Genomic DNA, 24,814 nt, shown 5'->3' with positions numbered 1-24,814 from the left:
CTGATATCCAGGTGATACTGGATAAGAACGGGTAGGGACAGCAAAGGAGAGAGGATAGGGAAGGTTTCAGATTTTTAGGTGTAAAAAAAAAGAGCCCAATTTCTTTGTTAATTTCTTCAAAACAACAATCAGTACACCGATCATTTTAATGTTTTGGGGTTTACAACTTGTGAAACTGCTTGAAAAAAGTCCAAAGCACATACAACCCCGATTATAGTTTATTAAATGGCTAATAGGTACGCCATTAGGTCTTACAAGTTCATTTTAATGTGGAGACTTGCATTTTTTTTTTTTTGCATGCTGTTTTAAATATTAAATAAAGGCCTGGCATTCTTTGGAGTGATGCAAATAGTTTGTCAACGTCAGAGTTTTAAACTGACATCATCCTGTGTTGAGAAAAGCCATTTTGGTCAAATTTTGAAAATAATGCGCACTCACACACATTACGGCAAAACCTCGCGCATCGTGTCAGCACTTGGCGTATGTGTTACGAATGACTCCGAGCTACTGTCACATCAAAATTTCAGCTCAGTCTTTGTAAGACTGACTGGGTTATGGCCATTTTTTGTGGCAGCTAAGGTTGATTACCTATAGAAGCCATCTTGAACTTAACGAGTTGTAGTTTCACATCCAATGATTTATTTCTGGGAGTTTCACCAAAATCCGTCCACTAATTTACGAGACATTTTACTAACAGACAAACAAGGTTGACTCCAGCAGTTAATGCCGATGTTTTAAGCAAAGGCGAGTAATGTGTAGTGCTTAGAATATGTGTGAGGACTCATAGCTACTACCACACCAAACTTTAGCTCAATGTCCATAACACTGACTGAGTTATAGCCATGTCCATGTTTCTTTAAGGTCACTTGGCCACGGCGGTTATCTTGAATCAAGTTGGCTCCAAAAGGTAATCCGTTGTAGAGGTGCCTCCGTTGATTACTTGGTAAAATTTTCATTAAAATCTGTCTGCTGGTTCATGAGATCTACACACAGACATGCACGCAGGCCCTTTGGCTTTTGGCGGCAGGTGATAAAAAGTCATGAAGGACGACAGGAACATCGGCAACAAGAACAGCAACAGATTGGTCCGAACAGAGGCGTGATCCTTGCATTACTGACCCCAGTCCAGAATCCAGTCCCAGTCCCCAGAATTCTCAGAACCGAGAAATGCCATGACATGGCACATTATTACCATTACCATAAAATGACTTGTTTTTTTTTTTTTGTTTTTTTTGTAGTGCTTTAAATTTGGTGCGGAGTGTATAACATAGCTCCTAAACATGCGAATGTGTTGTGTTTTCTGAGATGTGAGCTATTTTTTTGGTAGAGAAATATGAAAAAAAGATATTGTCATTTTTAAACCATTATTGTCTGACTCCAATGTGGGCCACTGTGGATTAACTTGGCATTTACAATTTTACACAGATCGGGTTGACAAAGATTTAGAACTGTGGCTGAAACGAGGAGATTTTAGTATCTCGGAAAGGGTCGCCTTAAATGTGATTTGGAAAGCGAAGCGTTCAATCAATGTCTCAGGACATCAGGACAACAAAGAATGCTTGGGAATCTTGGGAGCCACCATTTAAAACTAAACTTAGCACAAAAATCAGAGTAGATTTGTATTTGGTTGAACATTTCTTTATTGTAACAATGCTTCCTGGCAATAAATCTTATACCATAGGAAGGCCTGTTTGTTTCTCTGAAAATGATGCAAAATTTCTTAGGAAAACGCGTTTGTGGGTTGAGCCCATGAAATCTTTTCTGCCACAAGCAGCTTATTTTGCTATTAACTCTTGTTTGGTGTCATTTATTGGGCTGTATGATTAAAGTCTGAAGAATCAAGACCTGTTGGCAATTTAGCAGTTTATTCATTTAATAAACAGGGACCTCAGAGGTATGTGGAAGAACCATACACAGCCACAACAGCCTGGCACCTCCTCCTCATGCTGCCTACCAGGTTGGTCACACACTGCTGTAGGATGGCGTCTTAACCAGCATTTGTCGTAAGTCAGCCAGTGCGGTTGTGTTGGTCACTCTGGAACAAACAACATGCCCAAGATGAGCCCATTAAAAAGGAGTTGAATATAAGGAGTGCAACTATATAATAGGAAGCACAGTATGAGTACAATAGGAGTGTATTTGAGTAGGTGCTTGAGGAACACATTGTAAAACATTCTGTAGCACCTAGATGATGTTAAAGACATGTTTAATACACTCACTCACAAAATAAAAAAAGTTAAGCACCCAGAACAAATTGTCCAATTTGGAACCACATGCAGACCAGTGATGCATTTGTAAATAATTTGATTTTCAAGCAGCTGTTACGTCTAGAACAAACACCAAAGTGCCAAGTGGTGCCATCACGAGTGGAGTAATAGTGTTATCAGGCAGTTGCTGGAGCATCCAACAGTCAGTCAAAACAGTAAGTGGAGGTCACCAGACACAGAGGATGTCTCAAAGACACTTTGGATGTCATTATCAGCACTGAGGGAGCTTGATCGGGGTCACATCATAGGCTTGCATGAGAGGTGGTTATATTCTGCAATAGCATGGCTTGTGTGGGGTACAGATGCCACAGTGGCCCAATGTTGGAATCAATGGGTCTACAGGAGTGCCTTCGCATATGATAAAAGTTCTGGTCACCCAAGACAGACCACACTAAGGGAAGATCATGTGCCACGCATTACAGAACCCCATGACATCTGCACCTGCTATTCGGCCACAGGTATTGGACTCTTTACAACACCCTGTGTTATCCCATACCACGTCTCAGTGATTGGCACCAGCCAGACTAGAGGCTCAGTGCGTTGGCTGCCATTAACCCCAGAGCAGAGGTGGCTGCGTTTGGAGCGGTGCCACAACTGGGAGGCATGGGCTGATGATGAGTGGTGTTCATGTTCAGGAATTATTCTCAGCTCTTTATTACCATAGATAACCATTGTGTGTATGTGTGTGTGTGTGTGTGGCGGTGCCAAGGGGAGGGGACCAGTCCTGCCAGTGTTGTGGAGAAAAACACCAGTGTTGCTCCTGGCATCATAGTGTGCGGAGTCATGAAGTATGACTTCAGGTTACCTCTGGTTGTGAATAAAGGACCCTGACCTCCCTAGCATCTCGAGACCGCATGCCTTTTCCCTTCCTGAGACAGCACCCCAGCAAAACAGTCTTGGCGTTCTGTGCCAAGTCACTTAACCCTCCCTTTTCATATCAACTCCACCACTTTGTCTCAATGCTTAACCTTCTTTTGTTGGTGAGATTATATTCATACATCTGCCCTGTACACTGTACCTAGTCCTGGGTTTTTCAATGTAAACTTAGTGAGGAATAAACATAAACTCTGCTCGGACTTTCCTTATTAAGGAGAGATGGGGGCACATTTACCAATCTTGAAATGAGATTAGAGATGATATAACACCTTCGTAACCTGTGGCCCTTATCTAGCTCCTTTATACCAAATGTTTGGTGATATTTTAGACTATCTTCTCTTGTATTTACACATTTTAGGAGAGGAATTCACAAAACAAAAAAAAGCCTCAGTTAGACATGTTAACATATCGTACATATTATTTTCATACCGTTTGGAAAACATTACAATTACGCACGTGAGGCTGCGAGGACCGCGTGAAGCTAAGTGTTGTGATTACCTCAGTGGTATCTGCCACAGCAGAAAAAGGTCTCGGCTCTATTTGCCGATGAAATGTTGCAATTACAAATCTCACAGGTGATCAAACAGTTTGCAGTGAGCAAACAGGTCTGACACAAATCTACATGCTTTGAACATAGGAAAGAACTTTGCGTGTGGGTGTTGAGCAAATGGGAGCTTCTGATTGCACAGACAGTTGGGATACTGTGGGAATGCAGCTGGGAAATCTGAGCTCCCTCACTCACTGAATACTGAGCGGATACATCTTTTGCGGTCAGTCTCGTATTCTTTGACAGGTTTGCTACATCCTTTTGTAGTTTTGAAATGTCCAAGTTCAGTTTTTTTAGTCTTTACTCAAATGTCAAATTTGCTTTAAAGCATTCTTTAGAAAGCCTGCTTCCTATGAGGAAAAAGTCACAATAATTTTGGGTGGCTAATGTTTTCCAGATACTTAATGTTTATAATTATCACTAAGCAATTATACGTGTATGGATAGACTTGGCTGCTGACATGTATTTTTCAATAATACAGCTTATGATGCCACTGGTTTTGGTTACCTGATCCTCATCAGTGTAAATACCCCTATTAAAGTAGGATTTTTAGCAGTTTGCTGGTACAAGTGTGCTAACACAATGCCAAGGTGGAAAGGCATCAGCAATGACCTGAGAGAAGCAACTGTTGCTGCTCATCAGTCTGGGAAGGGTTAAAGGTCATTTCCAAACAATTTGAAGTCCATCCATCATTCTACAGAAAGAAAGATTTTTCATATGTGGAAAATATTTAGGACAAATGCCAGTTTTCCCAGGAGTGGACGTCACAGTGAATTCACCCCAAGGTCAGACCGTACGATACTCATGAGCTCCATCTCAGACTCCACCGGCCTCAGTTAGCAGGTTAGAGATTAAAGTTTATGAAGCACAAAAATGACTGAAGTACGGCTTGTTTGGAAGGGTTGTGCGAAGAAAGCCTTTTCTTTTTTAAAAACAACACGGCAGCACGACTTAGGTCTGTAAAGTTGCATCTGACTGATTCACAAGACTTCTGGAACAATGTCCTTTGGATAGATGAGACCGAAGTGATGTTTGGCCTTAAAGCAGAGCTTCAGGTTTGATTGTAATAAACTCTTGACGTTGTTTTCCCAGGTTGACCCTCAACCACCAGTCATTAATATGAGCTGTTGCCAGAAGACCTGAAGCACAGCGTAGGTGGGGTTTTGGCCTCTCTCCAGCCTCATTGAAAGGGGTGGTTTGTAAAACCGGTTTCTGGTGTTTAGCGCAGACAATGGCTGAGCAGATGGATTCAGTGGCTGTCTTAAAGCGATAGTTCTGATGATTCAAAGTTGGATTCTGTTGAGGAGTTGTAAACAGTATCTTGCATGCTGTGGCTAGCTCTTTGTTCGGCCTCGGTTTGAAGAAACAGAAGTTAATTCTGACCAGACTGATGAGCTAAAGGCTAGTCCAAGTTGGACCAAGAGCAACGTGGTTTGCTTATAACTCAAAACAACTCTACTCTCAAAATGCTGATAGCACTTTTTGTAAACACTGTTTGGTAAATCTGTATACCACCTTCAGTTTCTCGATACGTAATGATTTAAAAGCGCAAATAGTGGCAGCAGCAGCTAGGTGTAACACTTCCAGTGCAACCTGGGGCAGTTCCAGCAGGATTATTGTATTCTGCTAGAACAACAGTGTAATTCAAAATAACTGTGACGTCAAGTTTTATAAACAAGCATTTGCACAAACCACTATGAAGGGTTTGAGATTTAAGATGTTTTAAAACGGCAACATCACACTTTGGTTTTCAGGCCCTGTTGGGCTAGCTCATCAGCACAGTCAGAATTAAACTTTGTTTTTCCAAACTAAGGTGAATTGTTAAATTAAAAACAATCAAAACGAAAGCTAAAAATTGCAAAAACCAACCAAACAGTTAAAAGCTAAAAACAGCACAACAGCAGCTAAAACCCCGAATAGAAAAATGTTAGTCACACAAGCCAAAATTAGCTAAACCATATCAAAAAGCCAAAAATGAGCAAAAATGGTTCCTAAAAGCTAAGTTTAAGACAAAAAAGTATCTTAAAGCTAAAAAAAAGAAGGTATACTGAAGTAGATTTGAAAGAGTACAAGGATTTGAAGAGTTCTCTATTCATTTCAATGAGGTATAAAAATGTAAATGAAGTTAAAAATCTCAAAAAACATAAACATTACAAAAACCAGAAGTTGTTGCTGTGATGTCCTGCACAAACTGAACATTTTGACATATAAACGGGTAAAATAGTTGAAAGTATGCTGACGTAGCTACAGTCTCTCTCAAAAAATAATAAAATAAAATACAGAAGAAACTATAAGCAGGAAAACATATCAAGCCTCAGTGTTTGTTACAGCTCGGCACGTCACATCTTAAACCTCCATTTATACAATTTGTATTTTTTCAACCTAGCAAAAAAAAAAAACTTTGAAGACCTATTGATTATAAATCAGGGCTTTTGATGAGAAAACGTCTGTGATGCAAATGCCTGCATGACATTTTTCAATTTCTGTGATAACTACTAAATGAAACACACAAAAGGCTTTTGAAAAATAATGCAGTGTGAGTTTAAAATGGGGTACAGTAGCCATAGAACAAAGTGAAACAGGCTCCATTTCAGGCAAAAATCACTAAAATCATGATAATACAAAGGAAACTATATTACATATTACAGCTCAGAGTCAAAAAGCTTAAGGTGTTGGAGTTTTGTCAATGAAGACGTCACCTAAATGAGATTAGACAGATTTAAAAATGGGATTACATCAGGAATGCAGCATCAGTGGAGATCCAGGCCCTGCTTTCGTCATCAACCTGGAGCAACCTAACATCCTGCTCCGCAGCTAACCATGCACCGCCCTCACCGAGCTGTAACACAAAATAAGCGTCATTTCATTCCAACTAAGTACCATTTATGCCCATAGTATCATGAATTTTGGTCAAACAATAAGTTCCCGTAAGTCAGAAACCCACATTTCGCCTAACCCGACCGCTGTGGCGTTACGTCAATCAAAACTCCAGAGTCAAGCTCGGTTGAGGCGGCGCAGCATTTCCACGTCAGTGTGTTTACCAAAGCCAGATTGACAGCTACAGGAAGTTGTTTCATTTATTCACGTATGGGACATTTTTTTTAGCGATTGAATGAACAAGTGACGCTGGGGACGATTGCGTTGAAACACAGTGGAATGTCCGATTTTTGTAGCTTGTCTGTTTATTGCAGTGAACTGAACTTTGGTCTCCATTCACTATTGGCCGTGGCTAGCTAGCCAGCTAGCATTAGCTACATCAGCCAGGACTCCGTGTTTGAACTAGCGGCCACGCAAAGGTAACAATTCTGTTTTCTTTGTGTTTAAATAGTGTGGTTAGGGATGTATCAAAAGGTGATTTGCTGTGCTGGGTATAAAAACGTAAAGGTAGGAAAAAGTAAAAAGGGCAAAGGAGAAAAACCTGTACCACAGGGTAGCTAGCTAAGCTATGTGGTTGGCTGTCAGGTCAAAATGATTCAGTAATGTGGCTAAAATGAATTAGTGAACATTTGAGCTTGTTGACAGTGGTTTAAAGCATTCAACTGATAGGTTCTGAAATTTCTTTGTAGTTCAGATGACTGTCAGTAGCTTTTTGAACCTCAAAATGTGTCAGATTAGCATCCTAGCTTAGCACAAACGCTTCTGATTTAATCTAATTACCTACCTTGCAATCTAAACAAACTGCCCGATTCCTATCGCCTTGTTTGCATGGTTCTGTTCATTTGCACTTGTATACTAAGCTTGTGGATTTGACTATGATTAAACTGACTCTGTAAACGGGCAAGCATCTCCAGGAAAGCCTCTCCTGTGCACTTAGGTACAATTAATCTTCTGACATAAATGTTGGATTTTGTCTCCTTTTTCAGTAAATGTATAATTTTTTTGAGTTGCAGAGAACCTGTTTTGCTACTGAACTGAACACTATGGTCACTGACTAAAACAGTGAAAACTCTTTGCACCTTACAACGCAATGTTCTGATAAGAAAATCTGCATTCTGGCTTTTACATTGATTTACCCTCCATGCTTGCCACTACCTAAACATTTCTGAAAATGTGCCATGCTCATTCCTCAGACGGTAAGAACATTCATCTATAGCTACAGCACATTTTTCTCTAGCAGGACAGCAGTGGTTCCTTCTTAAAAAAACTGCTTTGAACAGTGCGGTAGGCACCTGTCCTGGCTGTCAGTGGACGAGAGGACGGGTTGTTTCGTTCATCACGGGGTCACAAAGAGACACACAAGACAAACAGCCAGGCACACACGTCAACTCTCCAGTTCACCCCACATGCATGCTTTTAGATTGATTTAGGAAGCTAGAGAAAACTAAAAGGAAAAAAAAGTGCTCAGGGAGAGCATTCAAACTCCACACATAAAAAGGCCCCAGCTGGGATCCATTCAAACCTGCAGCCTTCTTGCTGGGAGGCGATGCTATCCTTCAGGTAGCAAGGCCACCTGTACCCTCACAACCAATTCATCCTCTGTATGTTCTTAATCCGTTAAATAAACAACGCACAGTATCGCTATAGCTATGGGTCAGGCAATGATCAAGCTAATTCATTCATTCATTTCTCTACTCTGATTAAATAAAACATTTTATGATAGACATTGGCAAAGAGCTGAGTGGGAGCTGACACTTTTGACTGCTTTGGTCATGCGTTATCTGCAAAGAAATAATCTGAATATTTACAGCCAATGGGAGCAATTCCTCAGCTTCAGCCCGGCATGCGGACAGAAGTTCCAGGAAGTTAAACACTTTTTACTGCTGCCTGTTTAAGAACTGTATTCATTTTAACCCATTTTGAGGATAATGTTCTGACAATAAATTGGTAACCAGTAGACCAATTTTAAAAATTCAAATTGTGTTGGATTTGTCTTTAAAAGATCTGTCTAATGGTATCAAAATATGTTGTGTTTGATGAGGTTATTAAAATCAGGTGGACTTGCTACTTCTGGCCGTTTCATGATAGAAAAGAAAATTCTGGTTTCTGTTCAGTAGCACTGATTCGCTTGTATTATCTGTTTAAAGCCCACTTCCGTAATCCTACTTTCATTCTGTTAAACTTGCACTTTTTTTTTTGCAACAGACTTCTCATCGTGAATTTTCAACAAAGTTGGCCCTGGGTACTCGGTCCCTTCACTCATAAATCTTATTGCAAAATAAGAGTCTTATGTAGCATGACTTTGATGACATGTGACAAAAAGGTTAATCCAACCATTCTGAGCTGCGCCGCTCCTCAAACATGAGCACCGTGTCAGTTTGACTGTGTTTGGTTATCTGTATTGGTTTTCGGCATTGTCAAGATGGATATGGAAATTTGCTGTTTAGTTCTTAGATTCTGTTTCTGTTTTAGAGTTTGAGTTTCATGATTTTAGCAACTTGGGTTTCAGCTTTTGATTTTTCTTTGATCTAACTATCACTTGGATGAATTTTTGTCTAGCTTTGTAGCATTTGTTAAATAATATGGTGTTTTTTTTTTTACAAGAGAAACATTTTACAAGTACTAAATCCTCAAACGTCAAGCAACATTTTTAATCAGACCACTGACGGGCATCTTTTTATTGAGGAGCATCTCCAAAACAACCATCATGTAGTGCAGGCGCTTCTTTTATATACTGTAGCCATGAGAATGAAGCATCTTAAACAGAAAGATTTACTATAAACTTCAGCATTCGGGTGCAGTCGAGGTTTAGGGGGTGATTTTACCGCTCTGCTGTGATCAGTGGCTCGAGTAGGGATCGTACAGAAAGACAAAGAAAAGACAAGAAACAGCATGGCAGCTGGGATCAACACTGATGTGCGTACGTGAAAACCAAACTGAAATGTCCCGTTTGGATTCTTTTCTGTCAGAAAACCAGCATGGTTGACAAGAATATCTACATTGTCCAAGGGGAAATAACCACTGTCGTTGGAGCCATAAAGAGGAACTCCAGATGGAACACCCATACATCACTGGTACGTTGTATTCATTCATTTTTCACGGAGCTGTGTCAGCCTTATAAAACATAAAAAAAATGGCTGTTGTGTTCAATCCCGATTCTAAAAAAAAAAAAAAAAAAAGAAAGAAAGTCAAGGCGTTGTGTAAAATGTAAATTAAAAACAGAATCCAAAGAACTGAAAATCTCATAAACCCCTATTTTATTTGCAATGGAATGTACGAAATATATTAAATGTTAAGAAATTGTTCAATTTTCAGGAAAAAAAAGGTGATTTTGAATTAAATGCCGGCAACATGTCGCAGAAAGGTTGGGACAGGTCCATGTTTCCCACTGTGAGTCATCTCCTCTTCTTCTAACATCAGTCTGTAAACATCTAGGAGCTGAGCGGAGCAGCTGCTGGTGGTTTTGGAGGGAACACTGTCCCATTCTTGTCTGATGAAGGATTGTAGCTGTTCAACAGTTCTCGGTCTTCCTCATCAGATTTTTACATTTCATGATGTGCCAAATATGTTCAGTTGGTAAGAGGTCTGGACTACAGGCAGACCAGTTTTGGACCTGGACTCTTCTACAACAAAGCCCTGCTGCTGTAATGGATGCAGGATGAGGTTTAGCTTCGTTTTGCTGAAATCTGCAAGGCCTTCCTAGAAAAAGACAGTCTGGATGTGAGCAAATGTTGCTCTAAAACCTGTGTATAATTTTCTGCATTGGTGGTGTTTTTCCAGATATGTAAGCTGCCCGGGCTATAGGCACTAATGCACCCACATACCAACAGAGAGGCAGGCTTTTAAAGTGTGCGCTGATAACAGGCTGGATGGTTCCCCTCCTCTTTAGTACGAAGGACGAGTCGTCTGCGGTTTCCAAAAAGAATTTCAGATTTAGATTTTTCTGACCACGGAGCAGTTTTCCTCTTTGCTTCAGTGTATTTTAAATGAGCTTTGGTGCAGGGAAGACAGCATTACTTCTGGATGGTGTTCAGGTATGACTTCTTTGTGTAATAGAGCTTTAAACAGTATTAGAGTATGGTGCAGTGAACTGTGTTTAAAGACTGTGATATGTGGAAGTGTTCCTGAGTCCACGCAGTGATGTCCAGAACAGAATCAGATCTGTTTTTTTTTACAGTGCCACCTGATGGCCCGAAGATTAGATCCATCCAGTATTGACTTCAACCCTTTTTCCTGTGTGCAAAGAGATTTCTCCAGATCCTTGAAATCTGTTCATGTTCTGAACTGTACATGATGGGATATTCAAAGTCCTCTCAACTTTCTATTGAGAAACATTATTCTGAAAATTGTTCCTCAGCTTTTTGCAGGGGAACCTCTGCCCATCTTTACTTCTCAGAGATTCAGCCTCTCTAAAATGCTCTTTTTATACCCAGTCCTCTTACTGACCTGTTGACAGTTAACCTAATTAGCTGCTAAATGCTCCTCCAGCTGCTGCTTATTTGTACCACTTAGTTTCACAGCCTTTTGTTGCCCCTGTCCCAACGTTTTTGAGATGTTATTGCCATCAACATCAATATTTTCTTTACAATTTTGTTTCTAAATATAGTACAATTAATTAATTTAAACATTTGAAAATGGACCTTTTGAACTGAACTGCACCACAGATCCTTGTGGTGTGTCTAATGTCCAACGGTGCACCATCCTGGTGGTGTTTTTTTTTCTTTTTTTGTGGACAGGATGAAGAGCAAGACCCATTACTGAACAGCTTCGGTCATCTCAAGGAAGTACTCAACAACATAAAAGGTGTGTTGGGATGGGTTTTCTTCATTTTTTTGAGTAATATGATTGGTTAGGGGGTGCCGATAATCTCCCTCCCCTCATAAAGGAGCCATGTAAAATGTGGGCGGCCCCTAAAGGTCGTATTCAGACCTGACACATTTGGTCCGCTTTAATCAAAGCAGAGTTCGTTTCCAGCGTTGGTCCGGACTTTTTGTGCAGGTGTGAATACAGTCATGCGAACTCCGGTGCGGATCCAACAACCGGACCGAGACCCGCTTTTTGAGGTGGTCCGCTTCCAAACGAACTCTGGTGCGGTTCGCTTCTGGTGTGAATACAGACCGGACTTGAACCGAACTAACTACGTAAAGCATGCGCCTTTTTGGACTTCACGGGCTACCGTTGCTAAGCATCATGGGACAAATAGCATTATTTGTTTCTTCGAGTTGCGGCACGCATTTACCGGCGCCGTTCCAAAATTAGCAGTAAAACGTCATTAAACCGACGTTGAATGAGCTGCTCTTGAATTTCAAAATGGTACTGTAATTGTACCAACAGAACGAATGTGCACATAACAAATCCAGCACGCAGGACTTCCATCTTTATTTCCGAGTCTGTGCTCTGTACTTCAACCGCTGCCCCCGTCTTTCTGTCCAATGGGAGCAAAGACCGTCACCCACGTGGCTTTGTTTATAAATTATAGTCCGCTTACAAAAAAGCACAATGTGAATGCAAACCGCACCAAACGAAAAAAATAAAGTCCACTTTTGGTCCGGACCAAACAAGCGGCCCAAAGGACTTTCCTGGTGTGAATACACCCTGGTAGTGCACCTAACCGGGAAAAAGTCAGGCTCACCAATGCAATCAGAGTAAAAAGTTAGTTTGGAGTCTTATATAATGTAAAAAATACAGAAAAGCCAAAATATTACCATGTTGAGTGTAGTAATAGAAGTAAGTAGCACTGCTTAATTTCTCTGTTTTTGGGGGTAAAAATGTTGGTGCACATCTGTGTCGCTCCTTTACTGAAATACCATACAACGGTTTGGCAGGAACTGGTTTGTATCTCTAATATGTATAGATTTACAATCATATTTCAGATATTTACAGCTTAATAGGTTCTGTAATTACCTTCTGATCACTTTTGGATTTCAAAGTCATAATGAACGTTTGTGCTCGAAGGTCAAAAGTGATCTCATGCCGACAGTGAAATCTGGACTCCTGAGTGCGGAAAAGTTTGGAATTTTGGAAATGCGAAACACGAGGGAACCCTGGACCCTATTCTGTGATTTCCCTGAATGCAGTAATGGAGCACTCGAGAGTTCACAGTTCCGTTGTGAAAGCTCCCCTTCTGCTCCGAGGGACACGAGCTGGCTCTTCGAGCGGTCCTCGGGCCTCCTCCAGGGAATGCCTCCGGGGCTGTGAGATGGACAGGCACTTCTGGCTGAGGAGGACTCCACCACACTAGTTAACCCTTCTTTTTCCCTTTTCCTCCTCGTACATCAGCTCACTGAAAGCTGCGCTTCGTTGCCGTGTTTCACCAAAGTGGAAGATATATTTTCTCTCAGGATATTTACATCAAATAAGTTCATGTCACGGTTGTTTAGAGGTCTTGCTCCATACCTAAAAAGCCAAATCTCCTGCACATGCGGCCTCTCAACAGATGGATCTATGCCCCTGATAGAAGACAAAACGGAAATACAGTAGAGCTGAGTTCTGTTTTGATCAAAAAAACTGATCAGTTTGTTTTGTTTTCCAGAGCCAGAACCGCCTAAAGGATCTCTTTGGCGGTATCTTTCATGCAGACATACAGCAGTGTTTTGGTAGAAAATCGTACGGGTGGGCTGTGTTTCGCTCCTGCTTTGAGGTCCCGCAGTGGCCCAGCTGTCTGCCTAATGAAAGCTCAGTAATTCCATTCATTCTAGCGTGTATCTCTGCTCCCTCTAACAACAAGAGCCAGCGAGCAAAGGAAACACGAATTGGTCCCCACAAGAGTTCTCAGCTCCTCTGTTTTTTTCAGCCCCTCATTTTCCTTCTTTTCCGTCTTTCCGTGTTGCCTGCTTTGTCTTTTTTTTTTTTTTCTTGGGCCGTTGAAATGAGTTTGACTGACAGGACCATGTGCCACGGAGGAGCCGAGTACTGCAGCTGGAAGTATATCATCTGCAATTTTAGTTGGGTAAATATAGCAGGGAGTCTTGTCAACCAGAGAGATAAATTGTTCTGGGAAAGGAAGTGTTGTCTCTCTTTTCTCATAGCGAGGGGGGGTGGGGGTGGGGGGTAAAAAAGAGCTCGCCTCAACTCCTGGAAAATACACAAGGTCCTCTCTGGTCTCCTGAACAATGCCAGCACAGTCGCAGAAGGGGCCGTGGTAGACCATGTGTTGGAATGCCTCAGCTCCACCTTGCTCAGTCAGGAAGTTGACGTTTTTTTTTTTTTTTTTTTCTCTGATTTCAGTGGCACGGTCTGATTTGAGCCTGCTATCTAATACCCCATCCCTAACTTCATTAGACTCATATAAATGAATGCTTTCCACATGCCGGCATCTGTCTTGTACATGTGCACTGGCCTGCAAAAGTGTCCAACAATGGGCGTTTTAAGGCTTCACAATAGCAAATACACTAACTAGCCAGGAAGAAGCAAATCCACCCCCCCCCCACCCCCCTTTTTTTAAATTACCTTTAGCTTCCCAAAGTTGCATCATTGTTTCATCATGACCTTATCCTGATGATGGGAGAGTGAACTGTAATTATGGTGTAAAGATTTCTTCAGCATAGTTGAAGTTTTTCCGAAACTTTGTGTTGGATTAATTTAATCCTCCTGTTTTCTTCTTCATCCAGTTTGCTTTGTCCAATTTCTTTTGCGCTCGATCATGAAAAATAACCATAGCGAAGACTTGACAAACCACATGAGTTGGTTAGTACATGGTAAATGGCCTGCACTTGTATAGTGCTTTATCTAGTCCCCAAAGCGCTTCACACTACAATCAGTCATTCACGCATTCATCCACACACTGATGGTGGTAAGCTGCATTGCAGTCGAACCCTCTGACTGCCATCAGTAGACAAGGCAGGTGAAGTGTCTTGCCTAAGGACACAATGGCTGACACAGATGGAGCGGGGGTTAACTGTAGAATTTACCCTCTACAGTTTGATTAAAGAAAAAGTCAGATTGGTCCTACTAGTTGACACCACTTTGAAATATCAGTGAAGGTGTGTTTTTTTTTTTTTTTTTTCTACATCTGTCTCGCTTCATCCTTGATCTCATCACCATTAAACTTTGATCATGGGCTGAAATGGTTAACAGCAGGGAGAAAATTGTAAACTGTATCAAAATAAAAAAGTTGTTTTGGGAAGAGGCTTAGTAAAGTTATGAATGTTCTTTCTTTGTACCGTATGTTGATATGTCATTACTGTGAACGTTCTCGCCACCTAGTGGTGCGGTATGGGTATTTCAGCATTTTTGTTAGATATGATATTTTTCATATAATATCTGTAGACAGGCCCTTCATGCGGTCCGTGGAGCCTCTTTCTCAAACACATGTTACGTCAAATATTTCGAGTATCCTCACCGTTTTGAGCGTTCATCTTCAAAGCCATTCCGCATAATATAAAAAAAACAAGAATCGTTCATTTTTCAGCTTGATCATCTGATCCCGTTCCCAGCAGATCAATTAAGAAGTCTAAATGCTGGTTGGTTAAATGTGCTCATTTTGCTATACTTAATCTCTACAAGTGACTTTATTTTTGGATATTTGGTCAAACTTTCAGTTTAACCATAAGTTGGAGAAAAAAAAAAAATCTTTATATGCTATTAATTATAAGTCTTAGAGAAAAATTTGAGTCAGTCAAAGAAGTTCTAAACAGGAATTGACTTTGTTTTGAGTAATTCTGCAGATTAGTTTGATCTACATTTTAGAGAGGGAAAAGTGCGTGCAGACCTCCCCCTGAAATATAGTTTACTTCATCTGCTCTCAGAAATTTTTTCACTTTCACCTCTTTATTCCGAAGCCACTGAGCCTTAACGTCTCAAGTCTTTAATTCTTTCCTTTCGCCCTCCTTTCTCGTCAAAACCTCCTCCGCCGCTGTGAAGGTCAGATTTTTGACAAGTCTGCAGCAGAAACAGTCTCCTCCTAAATCCCTTCATTTTTATTCATACAAATACAGGTTTAGAGCCCCTCGCAGCCCCCCCCCAGACACATAACCGCAGTGGCCTTTTGACTGACAGCCCTCTCCTTTTCATCCAGACACTAACAAAATTCACAAGCACATCCCTAATTGACTAGAATCACCAGCACCACACCAAAAGCAGATATCAGGGGGGCATAAAAGTGGATTTGCAGTTTGAACATTGTGGAAGATGATTTGATTCCTATCCAGCTGACCTTTCCGATAATTATTCTGGTTTCCCCAAAGTGCGGCAGGAAGCAGTGTTAATTTGGCAAAGGAATTGTAGAAATGCAGCACTTCTGATTCATGTTATATGACGTCGAATCCCAGCAAGTAACACTTATTGGGTCGGGTTAGTTTACTTACTTTACCTGTTGTCAGAAAATTAAGTCACCTGTTGACACAAGACACTTATATTTTACAACATTTACCCATTGGTTTCCAATATTCTAATCCACGCTTTAGTCACACCCTCAATAGTTAAAAGTACTTCAATGTGTTTGCCCATTATTTTTTTTCTTTCACATTTTTTGATTTGCCATTTTTTTCCTGCAGCTTTGGGGAAAAAAAAACAATTGGAAAAAATACTTTAAAACATGTGGCTTGATCTGGGACAGTGTGCTATGACTTTTGGTAGCAGTACATCATAAGATGTCAACAAAACGTCCCCATAGACAAGAATGAGTTTTGGGAAAAACTCTGCAGTACACCCTCTTTGGAGTTCTACAGATCAGACATACTTCACAGTAGAAACGTTGTTCAAAGTTTTAAAAGGTCACGGAAAGTTGGACTTCACATAACTGAACTGGACTTTTGATATCACCATTAGTTTTTACACAAACTCAGTTTGCGTTTGAGCATTTTTGAAGATGGTACAACAGACTGCTCAACTTGGTGAAGTTTTGAGCTGTCTAAACTCTACCGAAGTTTTGCCACCAAACTTTTTATCCTCACAGACTGTACACTTCAGATGTTGCTTGTACATCAAAACATAGGCTTTTTTTTGGGTCTTCTTTCACCCCGCGTGTCTCTAACTGCCATCAGACTTATGGTTTTCTTTCCACTCTCCCCGCAACTCAGAATGCACACATTCAAATCCTCATTGACTTCTATTGTGTCTGAATTCAGAAATTTCTCTTCAAAAACCAGAAGCGAAGGGTCTTTTTTTAAAACTATCTCCTACATAAAACACAGTAGACCGTATGTGTCAAACTCCGTTCCTTGGGGGCCCATCTTCTGCATGTTTTAGAAGTGTTCTTGCATTAAAACACCTGGTTTAAATGGATGACTTGTGGACATGCTTCTGGAGAACTTGATGATTTGGTGAGGAGGTGATTCAGCCATTTGAATCAGGTGTGTTGGAGCAGGAAAACCTAAAACTCCCAGGACAGTGGAGCCTTGAGGCTTGGAATTTGACACTTTACATGTAAGATAGCAAGATGATTTTGCCACTAAACAATGACTGACCGAGGCTTACTTTCCAGTCTGGGTCTCTGTCTGTCTACGTGTGTGGTTACCACGGTGACCCCAATGGGCCACTGGCAGAAGCTTTAACGTTACTTTTGATCTTGGTTTTCTTTGCGCTTCTTAAACAGTTTATTCATCAAAACGAAGACATTTTGTCACCTTAGATTATCACGAAAGTAAGTACCAAGTTACTGTTGGGCTTTATGATGGATGTTGGAATTTCAGGCACCAGCTGCATTGGCTCCGTTCAAAATTTCTGCAGGAATTTTCTAGTTCCAGCTTTACCGTCATGTCACTTGTGAAGAGATGAATCTTGCTTTCCATTTGTATGTGTCTGATGTCAAGGTCAAGTGTGTGTATTTGTGTGTTGAGTCAGTCCCCAGCTGTGGTCTGACCGGCACTGGTAGTCCTCTGGGGTGGCTGCAGCCCAAGTACTTGGCATCTGGTTAGGTCCCCCCCCCCCTCCGTCCTCTTCCCCGACACCTGATCTTTACTCATATATCACTCCCAATTGAAGCAGGAGACGGCAACTGGCGAATCCTGAAGAGGAGCGACAATAATTCATGTCACTTAGCCACTTACGCCCAAAAAATGTTTACTCACGAGGGCATTCGGAGCAAAGAGAATATGCCTCATGGCAATGCTTAGGATGTCTGCTGCGTGTCTATTGTCTCCTCGCTTTGAGCACGAGATCACAAGACTCATCCCTGCTGTCAGTGTTATTTTTATGACACGGCCAAAAGACAGTAAAGTGAGCAGCTGGAGTCGACACGTTAATGTCAGATTATTTTTAAGTGTCAAGGGAAAAACTTCTAATCCAGCTGCTTTTTGCGGATAAGTCAGAAAGGACATTTTGGACCTCTTTGAAACGACATCATGTTCATGTATTGCCTGGACAAGTGTCCTTATGGAAGAGCGACGGAAAGTGCAAGTTGTATATGTACGTATGAGCACAAGTACAAAGTAGTTCAGTTTTTTGAGCCCCAGCCGTTTATCACATGAACTATGTTGCTTTATTTCCCTCCACTGCACAGAGTCCCAGAATATGGCCTCTGAAATGCCTGCAGGCAAAATGCAAAGTGTGAAACAGAAACATTGTTATTCTCCTTCATATTGTCTGGAGGTTTGAACCAGTTGTTGACCCTTTTGTACTTCAGATTGATGGGACAATGGAAACAATGAAAACAAGAAAGCAGACAGCACGAGCATAAAAAAAAAAAAAAAACAATATATATTTTTTACGTTTCATAAAATCGTAAGTGTGTAAATATTTTTGCGAAATAAAGACAGCTTTTTTTTAAATACTGGAAACGTGGAAAACACAGTGAATGTAGGCACTGAAATTGCTATTAGTGATGGGCGGCTTTTGAATTGTAATGCAAAAACCCCACTGGGACCACTACTAGGGGTCACAAAAGGGGGGAAAAAAGGCATAACTTTAGACATCTAACTTGGTCATTATTTGTTTCTTGGTATGTTATTTATTACTACACATTTTAAAATTGTAGAGAAAAAAATTTACAGTAATCTAGCTATATGACATGTACCATCTAATCAGTATACCTTTTTTAAAAACGCACCACCACAATAAGAACAACCAGTAAACACTGTATATGTTAGTCTTAGATTTGACTTTTTTTTATCTTCAATCCAGCCGTTACTCTGCATGTATTACCCGTGATGTATGATTATTTTACTGATGATGCAATGTTGCTTGATTTCAGTGAACCAACTTCTTAGCTGTATAACGTTCCAGATAAATTCCATGACGCTCCAGTACTTGTTGCCCCAATACGTAGTTGTGATTGATCGATGATGGGACATGCCACGGATTATGCAGGTGCTGTACAGCGACAAGCATTTGGCCTAGCATTTGCAGAAGTCCCCAATAAAATGGCCATGATTAATTGGAGTGGGTCCCTCCCCTCAGACTGGCTGCCACCTAGTGCTGGTTAGTAGCTGTAAATCTGGCCAGTTAACGGTGCCCTAACCGGGGACTGACAGGCAGGGCTTAGGCCCAGTGTGAAGAGGGGATGCAACTGTTGTCCTGTTTCAGAGGCTCTCAACAATGTGCTGAGTGGATGGAGAGTCCCAGCAGAGGGCTATTAATCATGCCGGCTGGGGAGTGCGTTAGGTGGGGGTTCAGGCTCTGAGAGAGCTGAGAGGTTAGATAGAAGAGAGGGTCGAAGGTGCCATGGGAGATCTCGATGTGCTGACAGGAAGAGTGGGCAAGATGCGAACAAAACAAACTAGGCCCCATGAGCCACAGATTAAAAAAAAGGGATAGGTGGAGGGTGGAGGACAGCCTGGGTAAAGGTTTGCTCACAAAAAAAGGCTTTTGATTGACAATCCTTTATTCATTGTGCCTGGGGGAATTTTATCAAAAATTATAAATTAAAAAAGCCAAATTGATAAAAAGTAATTAACTTGTCATGTTCAATTAGTTCCTTTAGATTGTAAAGTAAGTGTTGTGTCCTTTGTGTCAATCTTTAAATGTGTGTTGTCTTTTAAACAAGAATACTTCAATTAAATGCAGTTTATTTTTGGGGGGAAATTTGCAACACAAATCTTCTCAGGGCTCTGTACACAAAAAGGTCCAAAACAAATTAGTGTACATGCAATCCAATTCAGATCAAAATAGATTTAGATTGAAACCCAAATACAGACAGTCCGTGTAATCCAATTTAAAAAAAAAAAAAAAAAAAAGTTTAGTATATTAAAAAATGCCAATTAGTAAAACGTTGTCTAAGTAAACCAGTAAAGTAAGTACCTGAGCAAGCATGGGGCAGAGGGCAACAGTGGGATGGAAAGACTCTCGTCTAACAGGAAGTAGCCTCCAGCAGAACCGGTGCTTGAAAGGACAGAAAGAAATACAGAAGCAGGCGAATTCAGTGGAACACTGAACATTCAACAAAGTAATGGTATCAATAAAATGTCTTTGTAGTTTTTGCTTTTAAAAGATGTTTCTGTAGTTTCCAAGGTAATCTCTACGGTAGTGAAGGAGACCGTCTCCGAGCTGCATGAAAAAGGAAACAGGATCATTGCAAATTAATTCAAATGTGTGGGACATTCTGAGGACAAACAAAATACACAAGTGAGTAGGACCAACATCCAGCCAATGAAAGACCATTTTTCAGAACACTGGCAAAAAAAAAAAAAAAATCACAAGAGTGCATAAAAAGTCCACCACAAAGTACAACAATTTACAAAACTCAAAAATGGAAAGCCAATTTTAGAGCTTAAGAATACTTTTGATTTTCACACTGTTTAGTTTTAGAGCACTTTTCTTTGTTCAGAAACTACACAAATCTGATTCAGTTAAAAAAAAAAAAAAACAACATATCAGTTCAGCCCCTCATTACAACACAATTCAGCCTTTTATCACAATTCAATGAGTTTTGCTTCAAGACAATGAGAGTCAATGCAGTGCAATACTCTAATGCAAATGGATGATTCTTTCAGTTACTGGGACTAATTTTTACTGCTTGATTCAAAATGGTCAATCAAAAAAATGTTGTATTTTAAAATTACACTTTTGTAAAACCTGAAAACACAAAAACAAGGGCTTGCGCAAATCGACACAGCCAGCAGCAGATGTATTTAACACTTTTTGTTTTGTCTTTTGAAGACATATTACTTTTTGAAAAGCTGAGCATTTAGATGTTTTTTCTAAACCCAACCAAACGTCCAGACACAAAAGGCAACAAGCACTGTATTTATCAGTTTGTTTTTCCTTTATTGTCAGCTTTGACGAGATGGTAAGAGTTTCCGTGTTTTCCTTTGTGTAACCTGATTTGTTATCTGATGATCCTCTCGAGGTGGTAATTTGGATTCACCACAGGAAAGTTACTCCAACCTAAACCCACCCTGCTGTTTGCTCCCAAGCTTTTGGGCTTTGAGCTCAGTGTAGCTTTAATTACTCACTGCTGGGTTTGGGTCATTAATAAAACAGTGGGTATTAAGTAGGTTCGGGATGTTTCAACACCTCTGAATCCAGTATCAACTCTACAGTGGAGGTCAGCTCTAAAAACAGGCTCATGAGCGGCACGTGGTGACATGTTGATTGGCTGAGAAGCATTTTGAAGGCTGGCTCTATGGATCTGTATTGACAATTTCCAAAGGTGTCAGGTGTTGGTTTTCGTTGTGTAAATGAGCAAGTCTCTAAATTTAGCCCACATGCAAGTCACATGATGGGATTTGGAGTACATGTCTTTGTGTATTTTTGGTGTTTTACCGTGAACCTTTCACTCCCTTCAAAATCACTTGCTACACAAGGCAATTGGTTCTTCACAGATGGGTCATACATCATTTTTGCTCTATTAGAGCAGCTTACTTACATCAGAGATTCACATGATCTCTGTTTATTTCTCATGTCGTACAAAAAGCTTCCTTTGTTACCGTATTATGATGTTGTGTGATTACTGTTAAAAGCGGGAAATGCTCCTCTGGAATGCTTGACAAAAAGTTGTACAAGTGGGGAGGGGACAAACCAAATTCCATAGTTGCTGAAAAAGGAAAAGGCAAAAACAAAACAATATAATAAAAAACTTAAAACAAACAAAAAAATCCCAAAATGGTCGGTCATGGCCCTAGTAAAAATGCTAAAGAGACAATAAAACTGGACTTTCTAGAGGAAGTAGAAGTAGTAACAAAGTTTCTTGCCATTTTCTAGTCCAGTGGTGTCCAATCCTGGAGGCTACTATCCTGATTTGAATGACTGAGTGATTAACAGGCTTCCGCAGAACTTGAAGACCTGCTGAAGAGCAGGGAAACACCTAAAGCATGCAGGATAGTGGCCCTGCAGGACCAGGATTGGACATCATTACTCTCGTCTTTTGCTCTCTTGGAGGCTTCTGTGCGAGACGCACTTTCATGTCACCTAGGTAACTTTTCCCCGGTCTGATGACACATTGCGTTTTTGTTGTGAGTCACCCTGCTGTCTGAATCAAACTCCAGTCTGGGCATTTGTCTTCAGGCCCCTGACTGGCTCCTTCCTTGCAGGTCCTGTCCCACTCTGAGGGCTTGACCAGGTTTGGCAGCGTGACATGACCAGGTTCAAACTTCAGAACTTGATCTTTAGTTCGGGCTGATGGTCTTACCTTGGCCTTTGCTTGGGAATATGTACATGACCACCTATGTGTATTAACACAATGCTAAATGCACATAGCTCTATGCAATATACAGCAAATTATCATCAATCATGGCAGAATAAACAGTCTTGATGTCGGAACTGCATAAGCTCCATAGCTTAAAAGTGTATAAATCCAGTTAGCAGAACACATAACTAAACAGTGAGTATAGGCATAAAGAGACAGAAAATAAGTACTTTCTTTTTGTCTTTTATATGATGATGCATACCAGCTTAAGGACCACCAGAGAGATAAAGAAACTTAAATACTGCCACTTTATCTAGTCAATATAACTTAACAGATCTGTGATTATTGGTTTCGAAGATCATTTTAACCTTTAAAATTAAAAGGTACGTCAACATTAAGTTGTTAATGTTTGGAAAATGGTGAACATAATTATTTTGCCATGCTCTGCCTTAATTTTTTTCAGACTCTGGTAATAATAGTAATGTATACAATTTTTTACAAACAAATTACTGACACATGGAGCATTACCATACAGTTCAGAAATACCTGGATGTCCTAATTGAACCAAATTGTAGTTTCATTGTAGATTTTGGTGTCTAAAAGCTTGCTAAGCTACATTTTGAACATGTGGGAGCTTATTTATCTCTAAAACATGTGCCTAACTGATATAAAAGCATCGGTAATGATCATTATTTATACTTTTTTTTTTTTTTTCCTACTATTCTTTCAGGCCAGTTACTGACGGCTCTCTTCTGGAAAATCATAACAGTGGGATCGATCTTGTTAATTGTGTGAAACCACTTGACCCCGTTTGATTTTTCAAAGGGAACCGTGTCATTCGAAACATTGCAAAAATCACAACCAGTTATTGCAGCCACCATTATTCTGACGTATGCTAAGTTGCAAGAGCTTGTGCTTCTAAAACGCGCTTGTGAAAACAAGATTAAAATAGGACCCATAAATCCGCCGCAGCTTTGACAGTCCTGTAATTCCACATTGACAGTTACACGGGGGTAAAGGGTTGTAAAGTAGGCTTTATGTTGCCCGCTTGAACATTATCATAAATACACAACGCTTGGCAGTATGAATCACAATGGAAAGTTGGTGGTAAAGAACCGAGGCTGCTGTTGATAATCTCTTCGGTTGGACAGCAAAGCCGGTCGAATCGTAGCTCCGGTTCACGAGCTGTGGAAGCAGCCGGTGCTGATTTGGAGGTCTCTGCTTTAGACGTTGGAGAGGGGTAGGTGGGTGTTAGTGTTGTTGTGGTTGAAAATAAGGCTCCATATTAGTATTTTGGAGAGGAGCTGTCTTGCTTGTGTGGCGCTCACATCCTTAAGCCTTCGGTGTCTCGGTGTGAATCCCACACTGCCTTGATAGACTGGGTTAATAAACCTCTCAGCAGCTATCCTTCTCACACACAAACACACACACAAAATCTCCTGACACACACACAGCTGCTTGTTATTTCATGCCCCATAAGGGTCCTGTGACCACAGACATTGTAATACACATATCCAATTAGCTAAGCATTGCACCGCTGTTGGTCTCAAGCTTGGATTCTCACAGATTCTGAACGTGCGCTGCACATCATACTATGTTGTTGTTCGCTTTGGACCACTACGTGCATTTCTTGTTGTCTTTTGAAGGAGGAGGTTGGAGATCAAAACGAGACGATAGTCTTGCATGACCGGGACCTTAGTGACACATTCAAAGCTTACTCGTGGAAAGGATCAAACTACCATTTTATTTAGATTAAATCACTCGACAAATTCATACTCCGCCTTCATATAGCTGTCATCTGCGTCCCGTTTGAGCTTGGGACTGTGCTTTGGCAAAAGACAGTCGCCCCCTCTGAGTGGACAACCGGGAATAAAAAAAGGCTGTCCTATTTCTGGGCCGCAGCTGGGCTTTTGAAGGGACTGCGCGCTGTAAAGGTGACATGGGTCGACATTTTCTGTTGAGGGATGGCAGGAGTGGGTGACTGCTGGGTACAGGTGGGCGCTCATGGGCACGTCTTCGCGGGCGGGTGGGCGATGAGCGCGATTAAACAACTGGCGACATTTCAAAGCGCATCTATTTAATCAAAAGAGGGCAACACATGCAGCAGCAGTGTTGACGCACCCCTTCTTAAATAGAATGGGATCAGCGCCGCCGATAACAAATTTTGACAAAAGCCGGCGTGCTGACAGGGGAAGCAGCAGAGCAGCGCAGCTGACGACGAGACGCGCTAACAACCTGTTGCAACTAGAAGGTGTTGATTACTCTTAAAGCGAAATAGACCTGCCAACATGTACAACCATGTTCACCTACACTTCTGTTCCTTTTTTTTTTTTTTTTTTTTTTTTTTTTTTTTCTTTTTTACGGCTTTGGACTTCACAAAGACACATGACTTCTACAGGGTTTATTGTTTTAGACTAAACAGAACTGTGCTATTTTAATAATAAAAAATAAAAATCAGAGTATCTGAGCATCTATTTAGAATGAAATATTTTCTTGAATTACTATCTATGTATTAAGCAAAAAAAAGTCTATCTCTTCAGTGTAAGTATATATCAGCGCTGAGAATGTAGTTCCTGTTTTAATAAAACATAATTCATTTCATCTGACATGAAGCTTATGCTAAGTACATTTGCTTGTAAACATTGTGCTTAGGCAGACAAATGTCAGATTTATAGTTCTTGTTCTGCAGAGTTCATGTTCCAGTTGAGGCCACACCAGCAAACTTTGGGGTCATCTACACAAAAT

The 24,814-nt window shown here is 40.7% G+C and overlaps 1 protein-coding gene and 1 long non-coding RNA gene across 3 annotated transcripts in view; one reads left to right on the top strand and one right to left on the bottom strand.

Annotated features, from left to right (window-relative positions):
- Positions 1-1,923: 1,923 nt before the first annotated feature.
- On the bottom strand, positions 1,924-6,732 carry LOC112450693. The gene is made up of 3 exons (XR_003039368.2): positions 6,635-6,732; positions 6,426-6,529; positions 1,924-2,035 (listed from the first exon to the last, which is right to left on the bottom strand). It is a non-coding gene; the product is annotated as an uncharacterized LOC112450693 (long non-coding RNA).
- Positions 6,733-6,848: 116 nt separating this feature from the next.
- gbf1 (golgi brefeldin A resistant guanine nucleotide exchange factor 1) overlaps positions 6,849-24,814 on the top strand; it is a 79,025-nt gene continuing 61,059 nt past the window's right edge. For both annotated transcript variants that reach the window (XM_017421724.3, XM_017421723.3), the window contains exons 1-3: positions 6,849-6,986; positions 9,537-9,641; positions 11,304-11,370. In XM_017421724.3, the coding sequence (XP_017277213.1) occupies positions 9,546-9,641; positions 11,304-11,370 (163 nt within the window). In that variant the 5' untranslated portion in view covers positions 6,849-6,986; positions 9,537-9,545. The remainder of the gene's footprint in view (positions 6,987-9,536; positions 9,642-11,303; positions 11,371-24,814) is intronic.

The sequence above is a fragment of the Kryptolebias marmoratus genome, linkage group LG22 (assembly GCF_001649575.2).
Source record: "Kryptolebias marmoratus isolate JLee-2015 linkage group LG22, ASM164957v2, whole genome shotgun sequence".
Taxonomy (NCBI): domain Eukaryota; kingdom Metazoa; phylum Chordata; class Actinopteri; order Cyprinodontiformes; family Rivulidae; genus Kryptolebias; species Kryptolebias marmoratus.
Note: the sequence above shows the minus strand (reverse complement) of the source record. Positions and strands in the feature narration are given on the sequence as shown.